Genomic DNA, 23,088 nt, shown 5'->3' with positions numbered 1-23,088 from the left:
CGTATTGTTACATTAGCAATGTGTTTTGATATGCAGCTATTTTAATGTCAGTTGATCACATACATCAAAAGCCAGCCAACCACCCACTTGGAAACACTGACTGAAATTTGTACATTTATCTCCATCATTTAGTCATTGATCTTAAAGTCGCCTGAGCAACACTAGGCCATGCATCCGCTTCCTGTGTCATATCCAGCACGTGGACAAGAGCAGTCCAGCTGAACTGGCAGCTACTATGGTTATAGGCTAGTAAAAAATTCAAAGCAAACAGCTTAGTCAAGTCTGAGATCCCTCAGGACCACAGAGATGGAGCATGCCAGATTTCTGTGCCAACTGAGAGTGCAAGACAGAAGGTGAAAGCCCCATGGGCTCAAGGGCACACATGAGTAAACACATGCCCAAGCCCTACAACACCTCCAAGGACACTGTGAGGCTGCATCCCAGAAACTGCACCACGCAGAACAGAGTCACAATGAGAAGCCTGGAGGAAAGGCAGGGAGAAATCTTGCTGTGTTTTTTTTTCCTTAGGAAAATGTGCTGCCCATGAGGAGCAGTACAGGAGCACAAACTGAGGCACATCAGCACTGATGGTGACCAGCACTATTATCCCAGCAAAGGCAAGACTCATTTAGACAGGTCAGGGTCAAATCAGATTGCTCCAAAGAGTGACACATTCAGCTGTACTAAGATACATCAGGAACACCTCCAGGGCAAAAGCAGCAATATTTTGAGAGATCTGGAATGAGGTGGGACTGCCAAGACTGGAGGTCAGTATAGGAAAATGCATGAAAAAATTCCACTTGACAGGTTTAGTGTGTGTGTATGTGTGTCAGCATGGCTGGCTGGACCTGTTTTTCCAAAGAATGAGGCAATGATGTGCACATGACAGAAAAGAAACAGCTTTTGACCAGCCAAACATTATGGTATTCAAGCACTAGAGGTGGAAAGAGAAAGATGAAGATCAGCAGGTGGGTTCATGCACAGTTTAGCTACCCTGAAGTTAAAAAAAGGAACACAGAAGTAAGGGCAAAATTATCATTAGAGTTAAGACAAAAACCACAGATAGCCTTTTCTTCTGAGAGTTCAAATAAGCTAACAGTTAAAGTGCATGGAAGATGCACAAGCAATGGCTAAATATATCTATCAATTTTTCGTCATACTCATAAATAGTACTAATTCAAGCTTCACTAACTCACTAGAATATGACTGCTCTAAGAAAAGAGTAAAGACAGCACAGGATGGGTGATCAAGGAGATGCTACACAAACACAGCAGATGGCTGTTGTACCATGGCATGACTCTGTTCAGAGGTGTGCTTCTAACAAAAGTCCAGAGGTTTAATCCAAATGCAATAGCATAGAATAGAAGATATACAGAATGTAAAGTGCTTGATGAAGGGAGCAAATGCACCTACATTTTGTCACTGTTCTTGTTAGAGATGAAGGTCAAGCACCAGAGTAGCTTCTAGTGATGAAAATTAAGTTTAGGGGGAGGAAAATGAGTGCTTCCAGAAGGGACTTCTGCTTCTCTCCAAACAACTGCTCATCAAGCAAAGACAAACATGAGTTCATACATGTGCAGATACAGGGGAGGTGGTAAGACCCCATCATAGCTTAGTGCTGCCTTCAGGATGCATTAGCAGAGCTGAAGGAAGTACACCTTTCTCAACTATCTGGCTTCAAAGGAGGCACTGAACAGAATCTCATCACTGTGGGCAGAAGATTAAACCTCAATCTTGTTAACCTGAGAAAAGACTGGAGGAGGAGAAGCTAATATTCTATTGGCTGCAAAAACTCCTGGGTTACCCAGTTCTCAGCTACTAAAAAACTCCCAAACCTCTCAATTAATCGAAAACATCTATTTCTGAAGAGATAGAATAGTTTTTTGCCTCCAACAGACTGTTTAACCTATCAGACATAGTATCATTAAATACTTCTGTGTTGTTCAAGATTTTTATTCAGCTGATGATTTGAAGGAGTGGATCAGAAAGAAGCTCTAATTGTTGCATTTCCGGGATTTTTAAAACCAGCTAGTAAGATATCATAGTTCTGTTATTCATCAAATAAAACTTGTCTAATATTCACCTTTCCCTGCAAATGCAGAATTTATTTATTTTGCTATTTTTTTTCAGCTTTCTTCCTTCAGTTACATTCAGGGTGGTTAAAAAAATTAAGACTGTAAGCTCAAACTACATAACCTAAGTATAAACCTGTTGTCCTTAACATGCTGTTTCCCTATCTATACTGTCAGAGAAATTTTGGTATTTTGGATTTCTCAGCTGCAGTTCTCACAAAGAATGTAACTGCTTTGCAAGCACAGGTTTGTGTGCAATCACACTGAACTAGAGGTAGGCAGCTCTCCCACTCAGCTCATTTTCCCAAAGTAAACAACACTTTACTTCAGGAAGCTGTTACAGTAAATGACTGTTTTATCTCAGCCTGTAGCACTCCTCCCCCTGATATTAAACAGGCTTTAATACATCTTTGTCATTTCAGGCAGTGTGAGTGGGATATAGTATTGCTTTTAAAGCCTTTTGGTGGAATTCATGTATTTTAGAGCTATGCTTTTACCATTTCATAGCTGTACTTTGTTGCCAATTTGAAAAATCAGTGAAAAGCAACTGGTATCAGAAGGACTGAAACAAGTAAAACATTTGATGCAAACACTTAGAACATTATTTCATAATAATTCGTTTGGAGTACAAACCAACTGGGAATCCACAAGCTACTGAGAGGGCCACCACTGCAAAGGATAGAGTCACCTGCCATTCCATATAAACTACTAGCTGAATGAAGAGGAGAGGAGTGTCTACCAATATAAACACATGCTATCCATCACATGTCTTTTTCTCATTTTACACTGCTCGCTGTGCTTTGTACCCACTGATTTTGATTGTGCTAAAATAAAAACCACTGTTGTTTTACCTATTTAAACTAACAAAACCATTGAATCAAAAAAACATTACATATAATAACATACAGTAAATAAATTTAGTAAAAAAACCCCAACTTAACCCTCCAGACAATACAGATTTGGTACTTGCACCATGTTTTACAAAGTACAACTTTCCACAGTACCATAAGCAATGCTAAAACCCAAGTAAAAAAAAACAAAACCCAAAACTTTACAGTGTTTGTTTCTATCCAGGGAGAAGGGAGGGAAGGGCACAACAACAAAGCACACCAATAAAAGTATCTAGTCTATATCAAACGTACCTCTCCAATAAGGAGTTTAATAGAAAAAATCCCTACTACTTATAATTTAACACCAAGCTGTCTTCCTGGCAGCTAGGATTACAGGTTTATGCTGAATACAATCTTATGTTCAAACACTGAGATAAGCAGCATTATCCCAAAACCCAAGAGAATCCCAGCATTCTGTAACAGGAAGTATCCCCAGCGGCTACATCCATGATCACTGGCATCATTGTGGAGCATTTCAGGTACCTAAACAAACATGAAAGTGTTAAATGCCTTCAAAATAAACAACCACTTCAAACTCAGTTCTTCAGTCATGAGGCAGAAGGTAGTGGAGTCTTACTTCTCTAGTCCTTCTTGTCAGCTGCTTTAATATTGCTACTCAACATGGACAATATTGTCAGAGCCTACTTTCATAGTTACAGACAGAGGAAACCCCTAATGTTCTAACTATTGTTTTCATGACAATTATGCCGATGTCTTAAGTCCACCATTTACTCAGGATATGATTACTTAATAAGTGATTTGATCAAGCCACACATTCTTAAGATGACAGTTAAGCTTTCACAAAGTACATCCACTTGGTACAAACTACTTCTGGGGGTACAATATACATTTTAAAAGATACCTGTCTTCATCCCACAGTAATGATTCCATGCAAAGGTTGAAGCAAGTTTGGTAGTGCTGAAGTGTGCAACTTGCAGTCTCACCACTATCTGCTATGCTGGCCCCTGTCAGCAGTGAAGTCTTTACTGTTAACTGTCTCTGTTTGTCTCTGTTCCTATAGATGTCTAAATAAAAGCACTTTCACCTTAACATTTAACTGAGCCCTTACAGCAGCCAGCACCTCTAAGCACAGTGAAAGTTAATTGAGGGAGAAGGAAGAATTTGAGATGAAAATAAAATTAGCATTAATTCTTAACTTGGGTTACATAAAATTCAAGTAAGTCTAGCCACTTACCATATCCACAAGAGCCACATACATGAACAAGCCAGCAGTAAGTGCAAATATCCACATGGAGACATTGTCTGCATAATGCCCGATGAGGATCCCAGTCGCCATTCCAAGGTAGGCCAGCATAGCAGACAGAGCATTGTACAGCACAGCCTGCTTGACAGTCATACCCGCTTTCAGAAGCACAGCAAAGTCTCCTACAGCAGGGAAAAAACAAGAAAGCTTTCATTCTCAAGGAACTATTACAGTATTCATGGGTTCTCTTACTTACAAGATTACTAAGCTATATTTATGCTGCCATTCGCCTTATTGTTTTTCCTTCATAAAATCAGAGATCACTCCAGGGCAGAGAATTAAAGGGTGCATATGAAGAACAACAAGTAGTAAACACTTAGTTTATAACCTTAAAGTCCTAGGATTTTTAGAAGCAGCAGCTTTTGCACCAAATCAGAGAATAACCTGAGTTGGAAGGGACCCACAAGGATCACTTGGTCCAACTCCTGGCACAGGACCATCCCCAGGAGTCACACCACATGCCTGAGAGCATTGTCCAAATGATTGCTGAACTCTGTCAGGCTTGGTACTGTGACCACGTTCCTGGGGAGCCTCTTCCAGTGCTCAACCACCCTCTGGGTAAAGAATCTTTTCCTGATATCCAACCTAAACCTCCCTTGACATAACTTCAGACCTTTCCTTCGGGTCCAGTCCTTGGTCACCACAGAGAAGCGATCAGTGCCTGTCCCTCTGCTTCCCCTCGTGAAGAAATTGTAGACTGCAATGAGGTCTCCCCTGAACCTCTTCTCCAGGCTGAACACACCAAGTGACCTCAGCCACTCCTTATATGGCCTCTCTCCAAGGCCCTTCACTGTCTCCATAACCCTGCTTTGGACGTTCTTTAAAATTTTATATCTTAGTGTAGTTTGCATTTAAACCACTGCTGTAACATGGTGAAGTACTTGATACACATGAGTGTTCTAAAGAAGTTTCTAAAATAAAATATCCCCCCTTGACTGCATAAAGCAATGGTGATTATTCCATGTATTACCCTGTAACTGCTCTTTGTACTTTAAGCCTGTTGCATAAATTTAGAAATAACTTCTTTATTAATTTCTGTAAATGATCCTTAAAATTTTAGTTTTACTTGAAGGAATGATAAACTACCAGCCAAAATCAGGTTTTCTGTAATTCAGAACAGATTTCTTCTAAACCAGAGTAATATAAACCTAATACTTGGAAATGAAATGGATTCTATGTAAGTTATCTACAGTTAAAGTACACAAAAGTGATCTTCAAAGCTGAGTTGAGTAATTTGTTACAACAGCTTTTCCTACAAGATACTGCAATTAAGATGAACTGGTATATTATATATATTGTTTAGCATTAACAATGATCAAATTTTAATCCCAGCTACCTTCAGCTAGTCCCACTTGTTTCAATATTCCTATGTCACTTCATGTCCTCTGCTAAAGAAGGTATTTTGTACCAAGTGGTCTGTGCTAATTGAAAAGTATGATTTAAATTTTTGAAGATTTCTCTTACAGTTGAATCTAAAATTATCAGATTGATAACATGAATTAACAACACTTAGTACATGTAATTAATACAAGGTTTCATGATCAATATGAACAAGACAACTTCTCCCAAGTCATAAAATCAGGTATGTTTTCTCCAGAATAATATACCTCTTGATAACAGTACTGTATAAATCTATCAAAGTGTTTAATATATACAGGTCACTGTTTACACATCGTGGTTTACAAGCTCCTTTAAATGAAAGTGAACATTCGACCCCCTAGGGAATTAAACCTTAAAAAAGTGCAGGCAAACTTTGGTTTCTTCATTCTATACACCAAGTATGACTGTGACCACGACAGCTAAGAAAAAAACCCACCAGTTTCACATTCAAAATTCTAAGAAGTTTCAAGTTTAATTTAGAGCTACAGCAGTTCTTTGCAAGACTTAATGAAAAAGCAGCAAATGTTATGTGGAAAGTAGTTTTACCAATCATGACCTTCCTTCTTGCAGCACAAGGACAAGAATAAAATTAGAGATGTGAGAGAAGCAAATGCTGTCATGCATTCTCCTGTAATTCACAACTTATATAAAAGGGGAATAAAAACTATAACTGAAATAGAAAAACCTGTAAGTAACTGCAAACAAGTTTTAAACAAAGTAGCTGAAATATTTCAATTTTAAAAAGTAAGATTATTTATATTAAGAAATGTTTAAAACAGTCTTTAGTAAATCAAAAATATTCTTGAATAGACAATCTGACACAGATGAAGTTTTCTGATCAAATTTTACAGTGCCACAGATTAAAATCATTCATTCTCCCATGTGCACCTCAAAGTACATATACATGCAGTGGATGGAAATACTGGGGACTTACCCAGCTCATGAGGTAATTCATGGCAGAATACAGCTACAGAAGTGCTTAAACCACTAGACAGCCCTTCAGTAAAAGCTGCTCCTGTGAAAAGACAGGAAAAAAAGGCATGAAGAAAACATAACTGCATAGTCAGACATCAAGTGCAGAAGCATTGTTGCACATGCTTGTATATTAGGACATACTAGTTTCACTCAAATTTTTCTTATGCTTGTGGAAGTATTTAACTGAACAGCTGTTTATAATTCATAAGTTTTAAAATTCTCCTTCAGAATCTTCAAATTAAAGTAAACCACATTTTATTATCTTACTTTTGAACTAATACCTTTCAACAATATAAGCCTTCCAAAAAATGCAATAAATGGAAATACTGTCAGAAAATACTTTTTTTTATAGATAGAAAGGGAAGAAATGAGTTCATCTACATCTGAGTCAGGCACTTGAAAGAAGAAAGTCAATTCAATAATAAGAGAGGCTATGTAAATCACATGAAATCAACAGTGAAAGACTGAATTCTAGGCAGCTTGAATATAAATTAATTACTGCAGTTTAAACGGAGGAAAGAAAAAAACCACAAAACCCGATTACTCCAGTCCAACAGGTCCCATCTTTCTGGTTTTCTCTTCTCCTGTAGCTTGCCATTTTTGTCATTTGGCAGCAGCTCAAGAGGACACAGCACACAGCAGGGCTGCAGAGCTGAACCACAGCTCACACACAGCATGAGATCCCCAGCTGCATGGAGTGCCTCTCCCAGGATGCAGAACCACATCCAGCTTCCCCTTCAGCTGCTACCAGGAGCTGCCAGCAAACAAGGTGCTGCCAGTAGGCAGTCAGAGAGGCACAAGGCCATGACACAGTAGCTGGCAGGAGTTACTTCTAAACAGGAGTACAGCTCACAAAGAGCTAAAAGGGCAGTGATCCAACAGGAGACAATCCCTTTTTCCTGATGAGGTCCTCATCCCCAGTACTCTAGCAGCCTATACCCTGACCTAACTCCTCAGACACTGCTATCCAGGTCTCATGTGCAAGAAATGATGCTCCTCCCTACAGTGACAGCAGCAGTAGCTTTCTGTCTGGGATGTGTGCTGCAGCATCCAGTGAAGGGGATGCAGCAAGTAGTGAGCAGGCTGCTCTGGATGAGTGATTATGAACAGGGGACTGAGAGGGTCCAAGCCCCTCAGATTAGAGAGAAAGGCAGGACCAAATCAGCACTGGAATGGGAAACATGTACTCCCAAATGAGTAAGATTTGAAAACAGTGAAGTCTGACAACAGGAAGAACCCTCTGTTCTCACTTCCAGCTACTAATCTGAAGAACATGGTCATGACCTTGGCAGCAGTGAGACGGTAAATGAGTTCTGCCTTGCCCAGCAGTTCAGTACATCAGGTTAGGGCCAGCAGTACAAAAAGAAAGTTGTTTTTTTTTAGAGACAGGAGATTCCCTCCCATGCTGGGCAGAGACAGACCTGCTGAACTACTGCCCAGGGAAGTCCATTGGCTGCCAAAAGCCTGCCTGAATGATGCTGTGGAGTCACCAGCAAATCTTGTCTGGCCTGTCAGGGATAGATACTGACTGCCTACAAAGACAGAATAGGAGGCACTTTTTTTACCTATCTACATAAAGGGGCTCCTTGACCACAGAGAGCTCCAGTATAAAAGCACGTATGAGTGCAGTTCCATGTGCCTATTCAGTCTCTTGGTGAAGACCAGAGTAACGCCAGGAATATGGTTACAAACCCCCTGACCAAGAAAAGCTGCTGGATAGGGGCTACCTATGAACAGAGGACATCACCATTCACATAAGATGATTTCAGCTGTGGAGGTAACAGTACTGGGCACACAATCCAAGATGTTCCTTACTTGTATTGGTAATGCTTTCCTCAATACAAATGACAGAAAAGCCAGCCAGGGTTAGCATTCTAACTGACCTGCTGCTCAAAAACAATGAAAAACTGATGGCAAATACGAATGAAAATGGCATCTTGAGAGCATGAGCTAACTGAGGTAAGGATACAGAAGGAGACTGGGAAAGCAAGAAGCAAAATTATGACTGTAGACTTTAACAAAGCAGACTTTGACTTCTTTAAGGAATTGCAGTGTAGAATACCCTGGGAATCAGTCAAAAGGGAAAGAGTGCCCAAAAGAGGTGGCCAGTGCAGCAGCACTCACAGAAGACATGCACAGCTAAGCAGTGTGTCTTAAGGAATTAAGACTCAAAAGAGAAGCACACAAGAAACAAGAACAAAGAGTGGCAACAAGGAAGTTAACAGCAGTGGAATAAAAAGGAGGAACACCAAAGCCCAGCTGGAGCTAAAACTAACAAGACACCAAGGATAACAAGAAACAGTTCTACCAGAATGCCAGCTGAGAAACAACATTCAGGAAAAATTTGTGTCCATTGATAGATCAGGAAGGGAAACAAACAGTAGACATAAAAAGAGCAAAGCACCAACACAGCCTTCATCTCAGTCCTCATTAGCAAAGCCAGATCCCAGCACCCCCCAGAAAGAAAGCAACAGCAAACCACAGAAGCAACAGTTGAGAGATATGTAGAAAAAACTGGAAATGCTCATATGACTGCCAGGATGGAACTCACACTCAGGGGTGCTGGTGGAGTTGACTAGTGTGACTACAAGGCTGCAGATTATCATCTACGGAAAACCATGGCTATAGAAGGATCTCTGAGAAAAGGATAACATTTCCCCCCATCTTTAAGAAAGGCAAAGACCAGGGAACAGTAGCACCATCTAAGTTCCTGGAAAGATCATGCTGAATATCCTCTTAAAATCCCTCCCCAAATGCTTCATCCAGCATGAGGAAATAACTGACTATAGAGATGGTGACAGCAGTGAATGTACGAGAACTTCACTTTAGGAGGATTTCTGACACTATCTCTTACAGTCTCATCTCACCAAAGAGGACACATGAGCTTGCACATTGGCTGGACTGCTGGGCTAACAGAGCCTGATGGATGGCTAGTAAGAGACAGCTCCCCAAGACAAAAACTGCAACCAATTTTCTTCAGTATCTTTGCAAATGATCTGGATGAAACGTGGAGAAAGTAAGGACTGAGGTGAGACATTAAGCATTAGAGCTTTAGACAAGGCCATAGTAAAAATTTAATTCTTACAAATTTCAAAGAGGAAAAGTTTAGAAGTAACCAAAGTACAAGCTTAAATAACAAGCATAACTCTTTTTTCACTGCTAAAAGGTCTTGAAATGTTAACAACTGAAGACAATGTTAACAAATCTGGCACTATCCCCTCTCAAGAGGTTGATTTAATAGCATCACTGGTATCTTAAAATAGACTTTAAAGACATTGCTTCTTTCAAAAGCTAAAGAAAAAAATTATAAGCAAGCATTCTGCATTTTACTTATTTAGTTGAAGTAACACAGAGAAGTTCAAATCACAGATGATCATTTTGTACAAATGAGTCAGATCTAACTGTTCCATGCTCTAATAAAAAAGATAAGCACTTTTAAAACTTGTTCCTACATAATTAGCACAATAGATTTGAGGAAAGAAGTAACTGATGGAAATCATGAATAACAAATCACAAAGTGAAAAATGAAGGGCTATGGTGGCTAAAGCTGTCTTTAGAGAAGCATTCACTTCTTTTAAATACAGGTAAAACACTACACAAGCAGTATTAGCATTTTCACAACACTATCAAACTGATGTTTTTCCATAATACTTTTAAGCACATACAGAACTGGAGGAAACCCATATTTCCATTAGCCTGAACAAGCTACACAGCAGGATTTCTAAAAGCTATTGCTCTCCCATTCAATAAGCCTTTATTAACCTTTCTTGTACTTTTCCCTTCATAACTATAAAGTCATAGCTCCTTCCCAAATCTCCCTAATGCCAGGAGGTAATTGATTCTGTGTGTCATTTGTATGCAAATCTTCCTTCTACAACATTTTCACTACTGATCTGCTCAAAAATTTACATTTCATGCTTCAACTTTCATCAAAAATGAGATTAAATAAGAAAGTCTCTTTTCACATTACACTTTGAATTGACTGAATCTGAACAACGGCAAATAGTGCTGTGAGAAAATAGTTATTGGGTTTTCTCCTCAAACAAGAATGAACTTGTCCTACAATAAAATTGACAGAAAGACTGATACTGCTGAACTGCCTCCCCTATGCTAAACAAGCTAGAAATGAATCCAATATCTGTAAAGTCTTAAATACAAAAGTCAAGATCAGAAAAGATTAGCAAAAGAACTGAAGATTACAGATTAGACTTCACTTTCTGTAACTTATTTTAACCTTTCAATTTTGAAATACCATGAGTCTAGCTCTCCTTCTAAAAAAACAAAAAAGGAGAGTTCCCAAACCTGACCTTCCAGACACAAATCCAAAACAAAATATTCAACCTATTCTTTTTGTGATAAAGAAATATTTTCATTGAAGCATTGGCAAAAAAGACTGAGCAACTAGAACATGTTAAGGGAACAACAGAGACACGAACAACACAGGAATCAAAAGATAAATGTTTTGTTTACTTCATACAATTTTAAATTTAAAAAAAAGGACTATAAAGCTCAACTTCAGGAACAAGGTTCTGAGTAGTGTGTAACCTCTGTTTAAGAAAAAAATGTTTTTAAAAAATCTTTTCCAAGAAGAGAGACTGAATGCAGAACACTGAGCATCTGAAGAAAACTACTTCTGGAATCACAGAATCATTTAGGCTGGAAAAGCCCTAATATCAAGTTCAACTGTTAATGCTTTAATTGATACAGATATTCTTAATCCAAAAATCTGCAAAAAGGCCACATACAGTGACTTCATTGGTACCTTCTCCATGAATCACATTTCTGACAGGTAATAGCTAACTACTGTTCTACTCAGACACTCCTAGGTTACAAAAAGCAGCACAGGCCTTCTCTGCAAGGTTAGTACAAGCACTAGGAAGAACTACAATGCTGCTCTTTATGGGAAGGTAAGATCTGACAATCTGGATGTGACAGGACAGGACTGCTATGCAAAAGTGTAAAAGCACCTTGGAGAACACAATGATTTGGACCAAATTAATTTTACAGCAAAAATGAATGCATGCCTACGTCCCACAGCACAAAAATCATGCATATATGTTGCCTGATCCATTGGGTAATCTTCAGACTAAAACAGATTGAAACCAGGGCGCCATCTCCCTGATCACCAGTGCTCTGGGGGAACTTACACATGATGTGTAAACAAGGGCCTGAAGACAGGTGTGCCAAGCATAGAACCTGACCTTGCTGCATAACACGTGAAGATGGAAAAGTAGTAAAAAAGCCAATGACACTATTGGCCTGACTGAAGTGAAAAAAACATAATTACTTTGTATGTCACGAAAAATACAAGCTTGTCATAATTAAGATTAAAAAAACTGCTGAGCACTTGCAGGCATTGAAATACAAAGTTAGTTGTAAATATTGTTTTATAAGCCTAGCTTTAGTTTTGAAAAATGTTAGCTTTAACTGCTAAAAGCAGAAAATACAGCAAATTTTATGAATTTCCTAAAGAAACACAGCTATAAGTACACAATTTTTGTTTCATTTATCAGTGATCTTTGGGTTGTTAAACTGAAGGGTTTTTATTCATTCAGAGATGTTTTCAGATATAAGTTTAGGCTTCAGAGATCCTCTGCTAATTAGCTACATTCCTACATTCCAGCTATATAATAGAGATAAGCAATAGCAAGAAGATTTCACTGTCTTCACACACAACAAAGTTGCAGAGTTCAAGGTAACACTTACCAATTGCTAGCCCATCACTAAAATTGTGTAGTCCATCTCCCATAATCACCATCCATGCCAGAGTTGCTATCCCCGCATCCTTCAGTTCTTCACGTGAGTAGCGCTGACTGTGACTGTGGGGATGATGGTTCTGATGATGGTGGTGGTGCAAAATATGATGGTAGTCATGGTGATGGTGACTAAGATGATCTGTCTGTCCTAGAGTATCGTGTAAGTGAGAATGGCATTTGTTTCTACAGCCTCTGGACACATACTCGTTGTCAACCTCCTCCTGATGAGAATGAGCTATCATGACTTCTTCCTCCTCTTGTACAGTTGGCTGCTGAGAAATGAAGGTTGATGGATCTTGAGAGTCTGTCCCTAGATAGCCCTCAGGCCCTGTTACAAAAACCCAGAGTATAAATGTTGTACATTTTAAAAAAACACCTTAGAAGCAACAAACAAACAAACAAGTTGAATATGTGATGCAGTAAAGAAGAAAACAGTAAGTCTAAAAGCTGGGACTGATAAGGCACATTCGTGCACCAGAAATTTTATTTTTAAGGGTTTCAACAGCTTATTTTTCCTTATTCAGATTTCAATGATAATTCCCAATAGTTCAAAATAAGGAAAACTTTCAGTTTCTGTCCCCTACTGCTGAAGCAGCCCTTACAAATGCCTCCTAAAAGGTAAAAAAGCTTTTAATCTAAGACCCAGTGTAATTTAAACAGAATGCACTAAGACTCTAAGCACCAGTTTCACAGCATGAAGGCTGTTAGTTCAATTGCTTCAGAAGACCAAGCATCTGAAGAGCGTGTGCCATTTATTCATCTTGGGCTGAAGAATAAGGACACAGAAGAGGATTATGTTAGCGATAATTTTGTAAACTCCTGTATTTCATATAAATACAGGCACTTTAGTTTATCACCTGAAAAATAAACTCAAAAATAAAGTCATCAACACATGAGATATCCTCATATAAACATCAGTGGCACAGTCAGGTTAGTTATTTTAACTAACTCCTAAGACTTGCTAAGTTCTTCTCCTTCAATCAAATGAATAAATACATAGAGTTTTTCCCTACGTTACAGCTAACTTTTCCATTAGTTATAAAATTATTCAGAAAAAACAAGCATCTCCTTTAGCTACAAGAGCTAACAAGTATCTAGTGAGGTGTTTTGGCTTAAAGCGTGACCTTGGGGACATACAATCATTTGCATTCCAAATACTTCAAGTAACATGTAGAATTTTAGATTAACACCCTTATAAATAAATAATCAAGCTAACAAAATCCAGACTTGAGATACACAGAAATCTAAATAATGAATCACACATATAACATCTAACAGTCTAAAGAGAAGTATAGAAGCCAGCAAGTACTGCTGTATTTTCAACAGCCATAGCCAGAAGAGCTTCACAGAATGCCTTCAACTTCTGCTGCTAAATCCAGAATTAAAAGGCTTAAGGTTTCAAAACTGTCTCTACTTCTGTCCTAGTTCAGCAAGTTGGAACCAGTTTATCACTGTGTGGGTGTGACCAAAGCTGTGTATTCTAAACCCTCTATCCCATTTCCCAAGATCTGTTAACAATGGACCATTTGCAGCAGCTGCCCAGGGCACACCTGACCCCTCAGGGTGTGAGCTGGGTGTGAAAGACACCTGTGAGATAAGAGCTGTGATAACTCCCCTCCAGGGAGTCATTAGGACCTCCACAGCCAGCCTGAGGTGTCATGTCTGCTAACAGACCATCAATGATTCCAAAAATACCCCACAACTCACAGAGTCAAATCACCCACTGTGTAATTCCCTGCCCTGAGGGACGTACTGGGTGGTCCCACCTGGACCTGAGGGGATTCAATCTTGGGGGTTTGGGAACCACTTGTTGGATCCAGAGAAGGACCAGAACCTGGACAGGAGACCACCCTCTCAACCAGACTGCAACTATCATCTGCACCAACAGGTTTCTCGTTTCCTTTTACTTTGGACTTGGATGAACCACGTGGGGTTCAGCACAGGGGCTACACACCCCTTTGTGTTTGTGCCCCAGGGTGCTGGGTTACACTTCTGGGTTTTGTGGGTTAAAACCAATTTCTCTTTGTGCCCTTGCATTTATTGTAATATTGTTATTAAATTGTAACTCTGACTTATAATCTCTTTTGTGTTCGGTTCATTTCTCCTGCCGGTTTACCTGTAAAACAACACAACTTCCAACCTGCTGATGCTTTTTAAAAGAAAGCAGCAAATAGAGCCAGCCCTCTATATATCAACACACAGACAGGTTTGGTTTTGGAAAGAATTCAAGTAAGGAAGTGTTCCAGCCTACAGTAAGAAGCAGATCTATGGGCTGCCATCAATCAGGTATTTTTTAAACAGCTCTGCCACAAAATAGCAACTGTGCAATATTATTGAGACTTACGATCATCTGTATCTAACTTTTCTTCATTCGCTGAAAACTTCTTACTTTCTCCATCATCTTCATTTTTTTTCTTATTCAAAAGAAAATACTGCAGTTATGAATAATGTACTTATTTTTCAGGATATACATGAGCAATATTATATTCACAACATTCATGCAGCCTGCACAGAAAGAGGACAACACGGAAGCCATGTAAAGAGTAGAGAACAGGAGTAATAGAAACTCAGCTACGTATAAGATGACAAGGATTCCTTAGGCTCCACAGGAGAGGAGAGAAAAAACAAAATAATCCCAACAAACAGACAAATCCACCCACATAAATAACACCCACTTTTGCACAAGGAATAAGCAGAGGGGTTAGCTGAGAAGCGAAACACATCAAATATTGAGTAGAAGTTATTCCACTCATTTGTTTCTATTGTAATATCAATAAATTTTTTTCTATATAATGTACAGGAGAAGAACCAAGTAAAACTCTGTAATACTGCTCACTCATATCTGTATCACAACAATTTATGATCAGTGATTCAGTATCCAGAACAGTGTAATCAGTCTAACAAGAAATACATTCCTGTGGCTGAGAGAAGGACACAGAAACACTTGCTTTGCTTAAAACCCTTCATTTTCTTTCCTGTCAAATAAATGTAACTAGAGATAAGGAAAGCTCAGAGTTTAGTTTATACTGAAGCTAAACAACCTCCCATGATGAAAGTCAAAGAGCTTACATGATATCTGCTCCAAGACTATTGCCTCAATGACCAATTAAACAATAAAACTAAACAGATATTATCAGTCATTGTGGTAGCCTACCAATTAGCTATTTTAATATAAGTAATTAGTAGCTTACTAATTTTCTTCAAACAAAGCTTAAGATCATTGGAACCAGATGACCTTTAAGGTCCTTTCCAACCTAAACCATTCTATGATTCAATCATATCACCAGCTTTTCCTGTATCATTTTGTACTGAGTCAGCTTTTACATCATTCATTATTCCTGGCTACACTAGTCTCTAAAGAACCACTAACTGGTGAGTTACCAACATGTACAACCTGCCAAAATTTAGTTATTTACTTTACACATAAAAACCAGCACAGTAATCTGAGAGTTATATTGCTCTTTTTGGGGGAGAGAAGGGACAGAAGCGAGGGGCTCCACGGACTGTATTTCCAAATGCAACACTATCCAATGAAGTTACTTTCTACAGAATAGTTGGATGCTATTTATGTAAGCACTTACTGCCAATCCTTACTCGTTTGTGCAAGTGCCCCCTCAAAAGCAGTACAATAACTGTACAAGGCCATCTTACTGCATCCAGCATGAGAATTAAAATAATAAAAAAACCAGTTCAGATAGTCATAATTGCCTCGAGATGTCAGAAGGAAGTCAATAATGAACCGGAACTTCTTAAATCACTCTGTTAAAACAAAGGGTACAACTGGACACCTGCTTATTAAGCAATTCACTGTGATGCCAAGACTACTTTATTGTCTGGTTAAGGACATGGCTAACAGCCCTTACTAATGGGACCACAAAAAGCAGTTTCATTTAAAAGTATAGGTGTCACCAATATAAATGAAATTCTAACACTAATTAAGTCAGCCATTGCTACTAAATCAACAGATAGAGGATACTCACAAAAGGGTTTTAAAAGGTGTTTTCAGAAATGAGCATGCAATACAATATAGCTTCAAAGTAATAGCTTTCCTACCTTTTTCTTCTTGTCTTTAAACTGCTTTATTAAAGTGATCAAATGCTCCACTAGAAACATGAAGTACAAGCCTCCAAGTGCTGTAAGTCCTTTCCATGTAGAATCCAGGTAAGCACTCTCCTCAGTACTTTGAAGAACAAGATGTTTATACATAGAGGCTTTGTTTTGTTCAATCAGAGATTTTTCATGGTGATGGTGATGATTTCCATGAGACTAAAGGGAGAACCAAATGGAGAAAGTCATTATATTCAAAAGAACTGTAATGTAAAAAACATAGAAGGTATTTTTCACATTATTTTCCTCATGTCTGAAGGCCAGCCTTGAAAATTTTCACAGGGCAAATGCTCTGCATACAGGCTCAAACAAAGAAATCCATTGATTGGAAATTTGTTGATGGGAAGAAACATTGCAAGGACTGAGAATAGGCTTGGTACTCACCCATTCATTAAAGCTACATTCTTATGTGAAAGCTGGAACAAGTTACTTTCGGGATGGGAGAAATGTCTGTTTAAGAGCTTCAAGAAGGAGATATGTTTGCTAAATTTGTACCTATTTCATTGCCTGTATTACATAACAACAACTCCAAAGTCTATCAAGTAATATTTTCCCTGGACTTGAGAAATGCTTGATTCTGATTTTAAAAAATTACTGTGGATAAGCCATCAACGTAAGCGGCTTATAACAGAAAAACAGAACCAGCTGATTATCCATTCCACATTTAAAGTGTTCAGTGAGCAATTTCCACTATCTGTAAAGTCCATTAAACTGAAAAAACAAAAGGCAGCATTGCTATAAATAACTAAGAACGTTTATGCAAAATTCTTCGATACAAGGAACAGTAAGTGACTTGGCAGCATATATGTCTAAGAACAGGAAACAGAGAGAAGGATAAGACTGTGAAATTCTTGCACTGTAAGGACTGCGAAATGAGTAACACAAACAGCTCCAAATGGAAAACCATTCCATCAAATAATCTATAAGGTTGAAAAATGATGCACCAAACTGGTATTAATTAAAAGGGATTAAAATTATCATTAAGTATTATAGATGGATGTCAAGTTTTCTGAGATGAGAAATGAAACAGTAATTAATACTTACATGTGGAAGGAGGTGTAAGAAGGCATCTCCACTCAAGGTGCCCACAGCCAGTGCCACGAGAAAACTTAGAAGAAACTTGAAAAATACACGATTCATCAGCGGTACCAATATAACACCCAATAAGGAAAGAAAACTGATGACGGAGATGGATATAAAGCCACCAATCCAGGCTGGAAAAAAAAACCAGTAACAACAATAAGTAACAGCTGTACATGATTTTGTTTGCTTAACATTTCTGTTATCAAACGCTTCTGATCAAAAGTATGCCACAAAACTTCATAACCAACATAAACATGTCTCCATTAACCTACCTATTTGCAGAGAGTAACTTTTTGGAGGAGTTTCAGCTTTTTCACTACTTGCATGGACTATGCAGTACTTGCCATCGATCTGATTAATCAGAGCTGGACAGAGGTAACTAAATTCTGAAGCAGTCAACAATACTTGAGTGCCTATTCCATGTGACTGCATCAGTTTTGAAGCATTTGAGCACTGTGGAAAGAGACATGTGTTAAATATTTTCCAGAATCAAAATACCATTATATATCTTAAAAGGACTGCACATCCCATCTCAGTTGAAATGGAGTGGCACCATATGAAGACAGCTACCTCAACACAACTCAAAGACTGATAACAGACCAATTTAGTAAAAAATGTCTCTCCACTCCTTTCCTGTCCCACAAAGCTTGTTTGTGAGTTCTGATAGATGATGTGTAATTATTGCTCATTCTTGGCACAAGTGGGTTAGATGCCTTCCTGCATAAATAGAAAAAGCCTCACACTTTTCATTCTGTTCTAAAGGCCACACAAGGAAGCTGTAACAAGGTCAGGTACTTTTTTTATGGAAGTGACTGCTATGGAAAGTATTGCACAGAGCATGTTCTGCATACACTTCCTCTAGTAGAGAGCTCCCCACTGTATGGCCTCTGTGCTGACTCACTGGGTTTGAAGAACAACAGTACTTTTGCTTTGTCCATGCAACAACTGGTGAATTCAGTACCTACAGTCAGTAACATGCTACACAGCACTCCCTCTGAATTACCTGGCATGGCTGCAAATGTTTTGAGAGTCTGCATGCTTTTTAAAGCCTTTAGTGGAAAAGGATTTGATTGTGCAAGAAAATTGTCTCCAACACAACTATAGACTTTATCGGCCCTAATTTTTACTGTTTTAAAGTAACAGATAACGTTTTGCCCCAGTATTTTTTACCTTTGGTTTCTACACACAATCTTGATGATGGGGAGGGGTTCGAAGTGTTACAGTTCTATGCTATCACAACTGTGAGACAGCTTGATAACAATGACAGTATTTTAACTAGATTTGTTAACTTTCATCACACTATTAGGAAAACAAGACAGAAACTTTAAGGCAGAGCCGCAAGTTTTAAATTTTAGATGTTTTTCAATTTTAGTAATATTTTAAAATAATATATAAATCATAAATATATTAAACAAGTATACACTTATATTTTTTTTCGTCTGAGCTTGTGAACATTACATTCCTCCAAAACATTAAGTTTCAAGGAAAGTTGTCTGCATGTTTTGCCATGGGTATGGGGATACCACAAAGCCTGCACTCAGTTGAACAAGCACCTGACAAGTAAGCCATGACAACATTCCTGGTGGATCCGTATTTCTCAGAATACAACAGAACTGGTCTCACCTCTTGAGCGCTTTGTTTTCTCAGTTTAGAATACAGGTAACTTCCTCCTTCCGACTCTTTCAGGGAAGTACGAGATTCATTGGCCTTGCTGACAGCGAGCCAGCTCATATTGCGGCTGCCTGTGACATTGGTGGCACTGGGGCCACTCAGCCCCAAACGAGCAACTGTCTTGACTTCTCCAGGCTGCACGTTCTGTAACTCGGAGTGGCCACCTGTGGAAGCAGTGATGACAGATGCCATTATTTCATTCACCGTGTTCTTGCTGCGTACAAAGTTCTGCTGGTGTTCCACATTCTCCGCTTTATGGGGTTCCTTCGCATGACTGTTCCTGTGGTCTTTGTTAGCATCAGATTCGTGGTTTGGACAAGGAGTCTTCTCGGAGCTTTTACTCAACGAAACATGGTTATGATGAAAGTGATGGTCATGGTCATGATGATCATGATCATGGTGATCGTGATCATGATCATGGTGATCATGATTGTGGCTTATTTTAATCCTTCTCATTTTATCTATACCTATGTTCTGAAGTAGTTTTCTAAACCCATCAATTGAAAGAGAGTTATTTTCTCCATAACGACGAAAAAGTTCTTGAAGGTGAAACTTCTGTATTAGTCCTGCTAAGTCAGTATTAATGCCCACTGTCTTTTCTGGAAAAGCTCTCTCTGATGTATGCACAACAGTAACCGTCTCCACTCCATGATGATAACTTTCACACAGCAGTATGGAAAAGGATACAAGGAAAACAACCGATACCGTACCCTCCATTGCAGTTCCTTTTCAGCAGTGCAAATAATCTAGAAAAAGAGGAAAATTTTAACAGTTTGTGTAACACTGGTCACATCTTTCTCTCTAATACAAGTTCGTAATTTGCTTAAACTAAAAAACACACAACAAACAAAACCAAACCCTGCTCAAAGTACCAATGCAGCAGGAGACATTTAAATTTCTCAGCATTCAGCACTTTTCCCAGATGCGTGGCCTCAGGCAACAGGAGATGAAGCTGCATACCACAGTGAGGTCACTGGCCAGGAACACCTCCCCAGGTGCAAGCTTACCTTTGTTTGGCTTTGCCTGAGTCACTGCTAATATGGGCTAAACAATGAGAGCCCTCAAGGGTGCACCAACGCAGTTCTAGGTTAGGGTTTTCTTGTGCTTGAAAGAAGACCTGTAATTTCTCTCTAAGCAACAAACAAGTAGGATAAATTATATGCTCCTCCTTAAAAATCGAAATTCCCAAACTTTAATCACTGGGTTTGCCGGAGGTTTTGGCAAACCAGCTCGGTGAGTGTTTCCAGTACTCCACAAAAATGTATTTTTTATGCTGTCACATTCATAATGTTTAAATATTACTGTCACACGGCCCCTTTCACTAGGCAGGCAGAGCACTGCTGTGGAGCAGATGCTCCCAAGCGTGAGCTGAGGGCTGCCCCCCAGCTCCTTCCCAGGGAGGCACGGAGCACACGGCCTAACGCCGGGAGCCTCAGAGTCTCCAAAAAGATTACAGCCAGCCCTAAAAGCTCCACACACCGCCGGGAAGAGAGGGCAGGGCGGGGACCTGCTCAGCGTCTGCGGGTATCTGAAGGAGGAGTGCCAAGGGGATGGAGTCAGATCTTCTCGGTGGGCCAAGCCCCAGGACAAGAAGCACCAGGCAGAAACCGATGCCCAAGGGAGTCCATCGGAACATGAGGAACAGCTTCTTCACAGTGCGGGTGCCCGCGCACTGGGACAGGCTGCCCAGAGAAGTTGTGCAGTCTCCTCACTGCAGACACTCAAGAACCACCTGGCCACAATCCCGTGGCACGTGCTCTGGGATGACCCAGCCTGAGCAGGGAGGCTGGGCCGGATGCTCCGCTGCTGTTCCTGCCACCGCTGCCCGCTCTGTGGCTCCGTGAACCGCAGGAGCCGCGCTCACGGCCCCCGCTGCCGCCCTGCGCTGCCCGAGCCCGGAAAGGAGGGACGGGGAGGGGAAGGGGGAAGAGAAGACAGAGGTTACCTCTCCCGCCGCCAGGACGGGCTGAGCCCTGTCCACGCCAGCCGCGCCGCGCCCCTTCCCTCCCCTTCCCTTCCTTTTCCGGGTACGGCGGCCGTCACGCGCCGCTCCAGCGGCGGAGAGGGGCGGGAGTCACGTGGCGGCGGCGGCAACGCGGCCCCCACGCGGCGGGAGCCGCCCCAGGATCCCGTGGGAGCTGCTCCGGCCGCGCCAGCCCAGCACAGACCGGGAGGAGCCGTGCCAACCGGGAAAGGACACATCGGGACAGGGGCAGCAGCGAGCAGGAGGTGGCCCGGGAGGAAGGCTGAATCCCGAGAGGGTCCTTAATTCCGACAGCACTGAAATGTGTTGTTTGGGAGGTGTGAATACTCCCCAGCGTGTTGAAAGGATGAGAGTCAGAGAGGTTCTTACCAGGGAACACGAGTTGTTCTGCACTGGCAGCGGCGGGGTGGGTGATGCTGCTGGGTGTGGCAGCATCCCTTGGAGGCTTGGGAAGGGTTTTGGACGAGGACTCCCAGTCTCACAGAGTACGTGTGTAGGCAAGCAAGGGCTGGAAGTGGGCTGACCGGTTGTGAACGAGGGGTGCGGGTAAATGGCAGACGACGCTGAGTTTTGGTGGCATCCACGAGGCCATTGCAGTGAGGGCTCCTTGGTCGAGCCTGTCATTACAATTAATGATCTGGCAGAAGAAAACTGTCCTCTGTGCACGAGTGGACCAAGGCACAGTAAGAAAGGACTGAGATCACCTCGGAGAGAAGCTTGAAACTTACTAAAAGCTTGTTGCTTTCTTCTGTATCTTTTGAATGTTGCTTTACTGTACCACTTTTCTTACCTTGTCTTGAGCCCTTCACTACTGTATCCCTGGCACAGGCTCTCTTACATTTCCTCTTTATTCCTCCACCATTTCCAGAGTTTTACATTTTCCCATGACCTGATTAATATTGCTAGTAAAGTGGGTGCAGTTGTGCTTACCCATCCCAGCTGGCTTTGGAATTTGGCTCTCGTGTAATTGGTTGCCAAGGTTTTTCAGCTTGCTAGAGTGTGAAAGCAGCACTGAATCCTGCCCTTGGGATCTGGCTTTGCCAATGACTCCTGAATGTTATGCCAGTGACTTAAACTTATCCAAACCATTCTCAGCCATCTTTCTCCTTGTGCTGTCTGTGATCTGGACAGCACCACCTTGCCTGCCAGTCATGAGGTGACAGATCTATCTTTTTGATGCCTAATAGCTCCAGCTCTGAGTCACTTAAACCTCTTTGTGAGTTCAGCCAGCTGAAGGACAGAAGGGAAATATACATTGTGAATAACTCCACAAACAGAGCAACAGGTCAGAAGTTTAGGGGTTTGTTCTGTGCAGTCACTTTTGAAGCATTGAAAAAAAACTCTGTGTCCCTCAACCTCACTCTTTCCCCACCCCTGCCCCCAGAGGAAGAGAGGAAGCCTGTAAAATGCAGGAGTGGGTGGGGGTTTTTTAATCACAATTCATTTTCCCATGGCTATTTACCAGCTGCCTTAGTAATATTTCAGAATCACAACCTTTATGCCTAAGATGCTAATGTTAGGTATTTGATCGGAGTAAATTTTTTTTAATCTTTTGAAATTACAGCTGCTAAATGAGTGAGCCTGTTTTTCTAGTCTCTTGAATGCATCCACTGTCTCTGTTTCGTTGTGTCAAATTGACAGTTTCCTCTCCCATCTTGTCAAGGTCACTTAACAGACCTAAATGTCAGAGCTTAGGTTGTGCAGAACTGGTTTTCAGTGCTAAGATGCTCTCTATTTTCTTATTTTAGTTTAATTTGAGTAGGTAACACACATCAGCTAGGCAAAAAGAACCATGCTGGTAAAAATAAATGACCTAAAAAACTTATTTGCAGTAAAACTTGATGTCAGGTCTGTTCTGGGTACCTGAATTGATCTCAGTAAGTTTATCTCATGGTAAAACTAAAGC

General features: G+C 40.4%; 1 protein-coding gene across 3 annotated transcripts; it reads right to left on the bottom strand.

The window, feature by feature from the left end:
* Positions 1 to 1,655: 1,655 nt before the first annotated feature.
* Positions 1,656 to 21,586, bottom strand: SLC39A6 (solute carrier family 39 member 6). 3 transcript variants are annotated; one of them, XM_071554997.1, is made up of 11 exons: positions 21,144 to 21,209; positions 19,909 to 19,944; positions 19,151 to 19,362; positions 17,800 to 17,980; positions 17,489 to 17,658; positions 16,391 to 16,603; positions 14,682 to 14,751; positions 12,288 to 12,665; positions 6,541 to 6,621; positions 4,158 to 4,348; positions 1,656 to 3,445 (listed from the first exon to the last, which is right to left on the bottom strand). In XM_071554997.1, the coding sequence occupies exons 2-11, from the start codon at positions 19,913 to 19,915 to the stop codon at positions 3,293 to 3,295; spliced, it is 1,656 nt and encodes a 551-aa protein (XP_071411098.1). In that variant the 5' UTR covers positions 19,916 to 19,944; positions 21,144 to 21,209; the 3' UTR covers positions 1,656 to 3,292. The 3 variants fall into 3 exon arrangements, with proteins under 3 accessions (XP_071411098.1, XP_071411097.1, XP_071411096.1); XM_071554996.1 differs by lacking the exon at positions 21,144 to 21,209 and adding an exon at positions 21,552 to 21,586 and having other exon boundaries at positions 19,151 to 19,944; XM_071554995.1 differs by having other exon boundaries at positions 19,151 to 19,944.
* Between the last annotated feature and the right edge of the window lie 1,502 nt (positions 21,587 to 23,088).

This window comes from Pithys albifrons, chromosome 4 (assembly GCF_047495875.1).
Source record: "Pithys albifrons albifrons isolate INPA30051 chromosome 4, PitAlb_v1, whole genome shotgun sequence".
NCBI lineage: Eukaryota > Metazoa > Chordata > Aves > Passeriformes > Thamnophilidae > Pithys > Pithys albifrons.
This window is presented reverse-complemented; position numbering and strand designations above follow the sequence as displayed.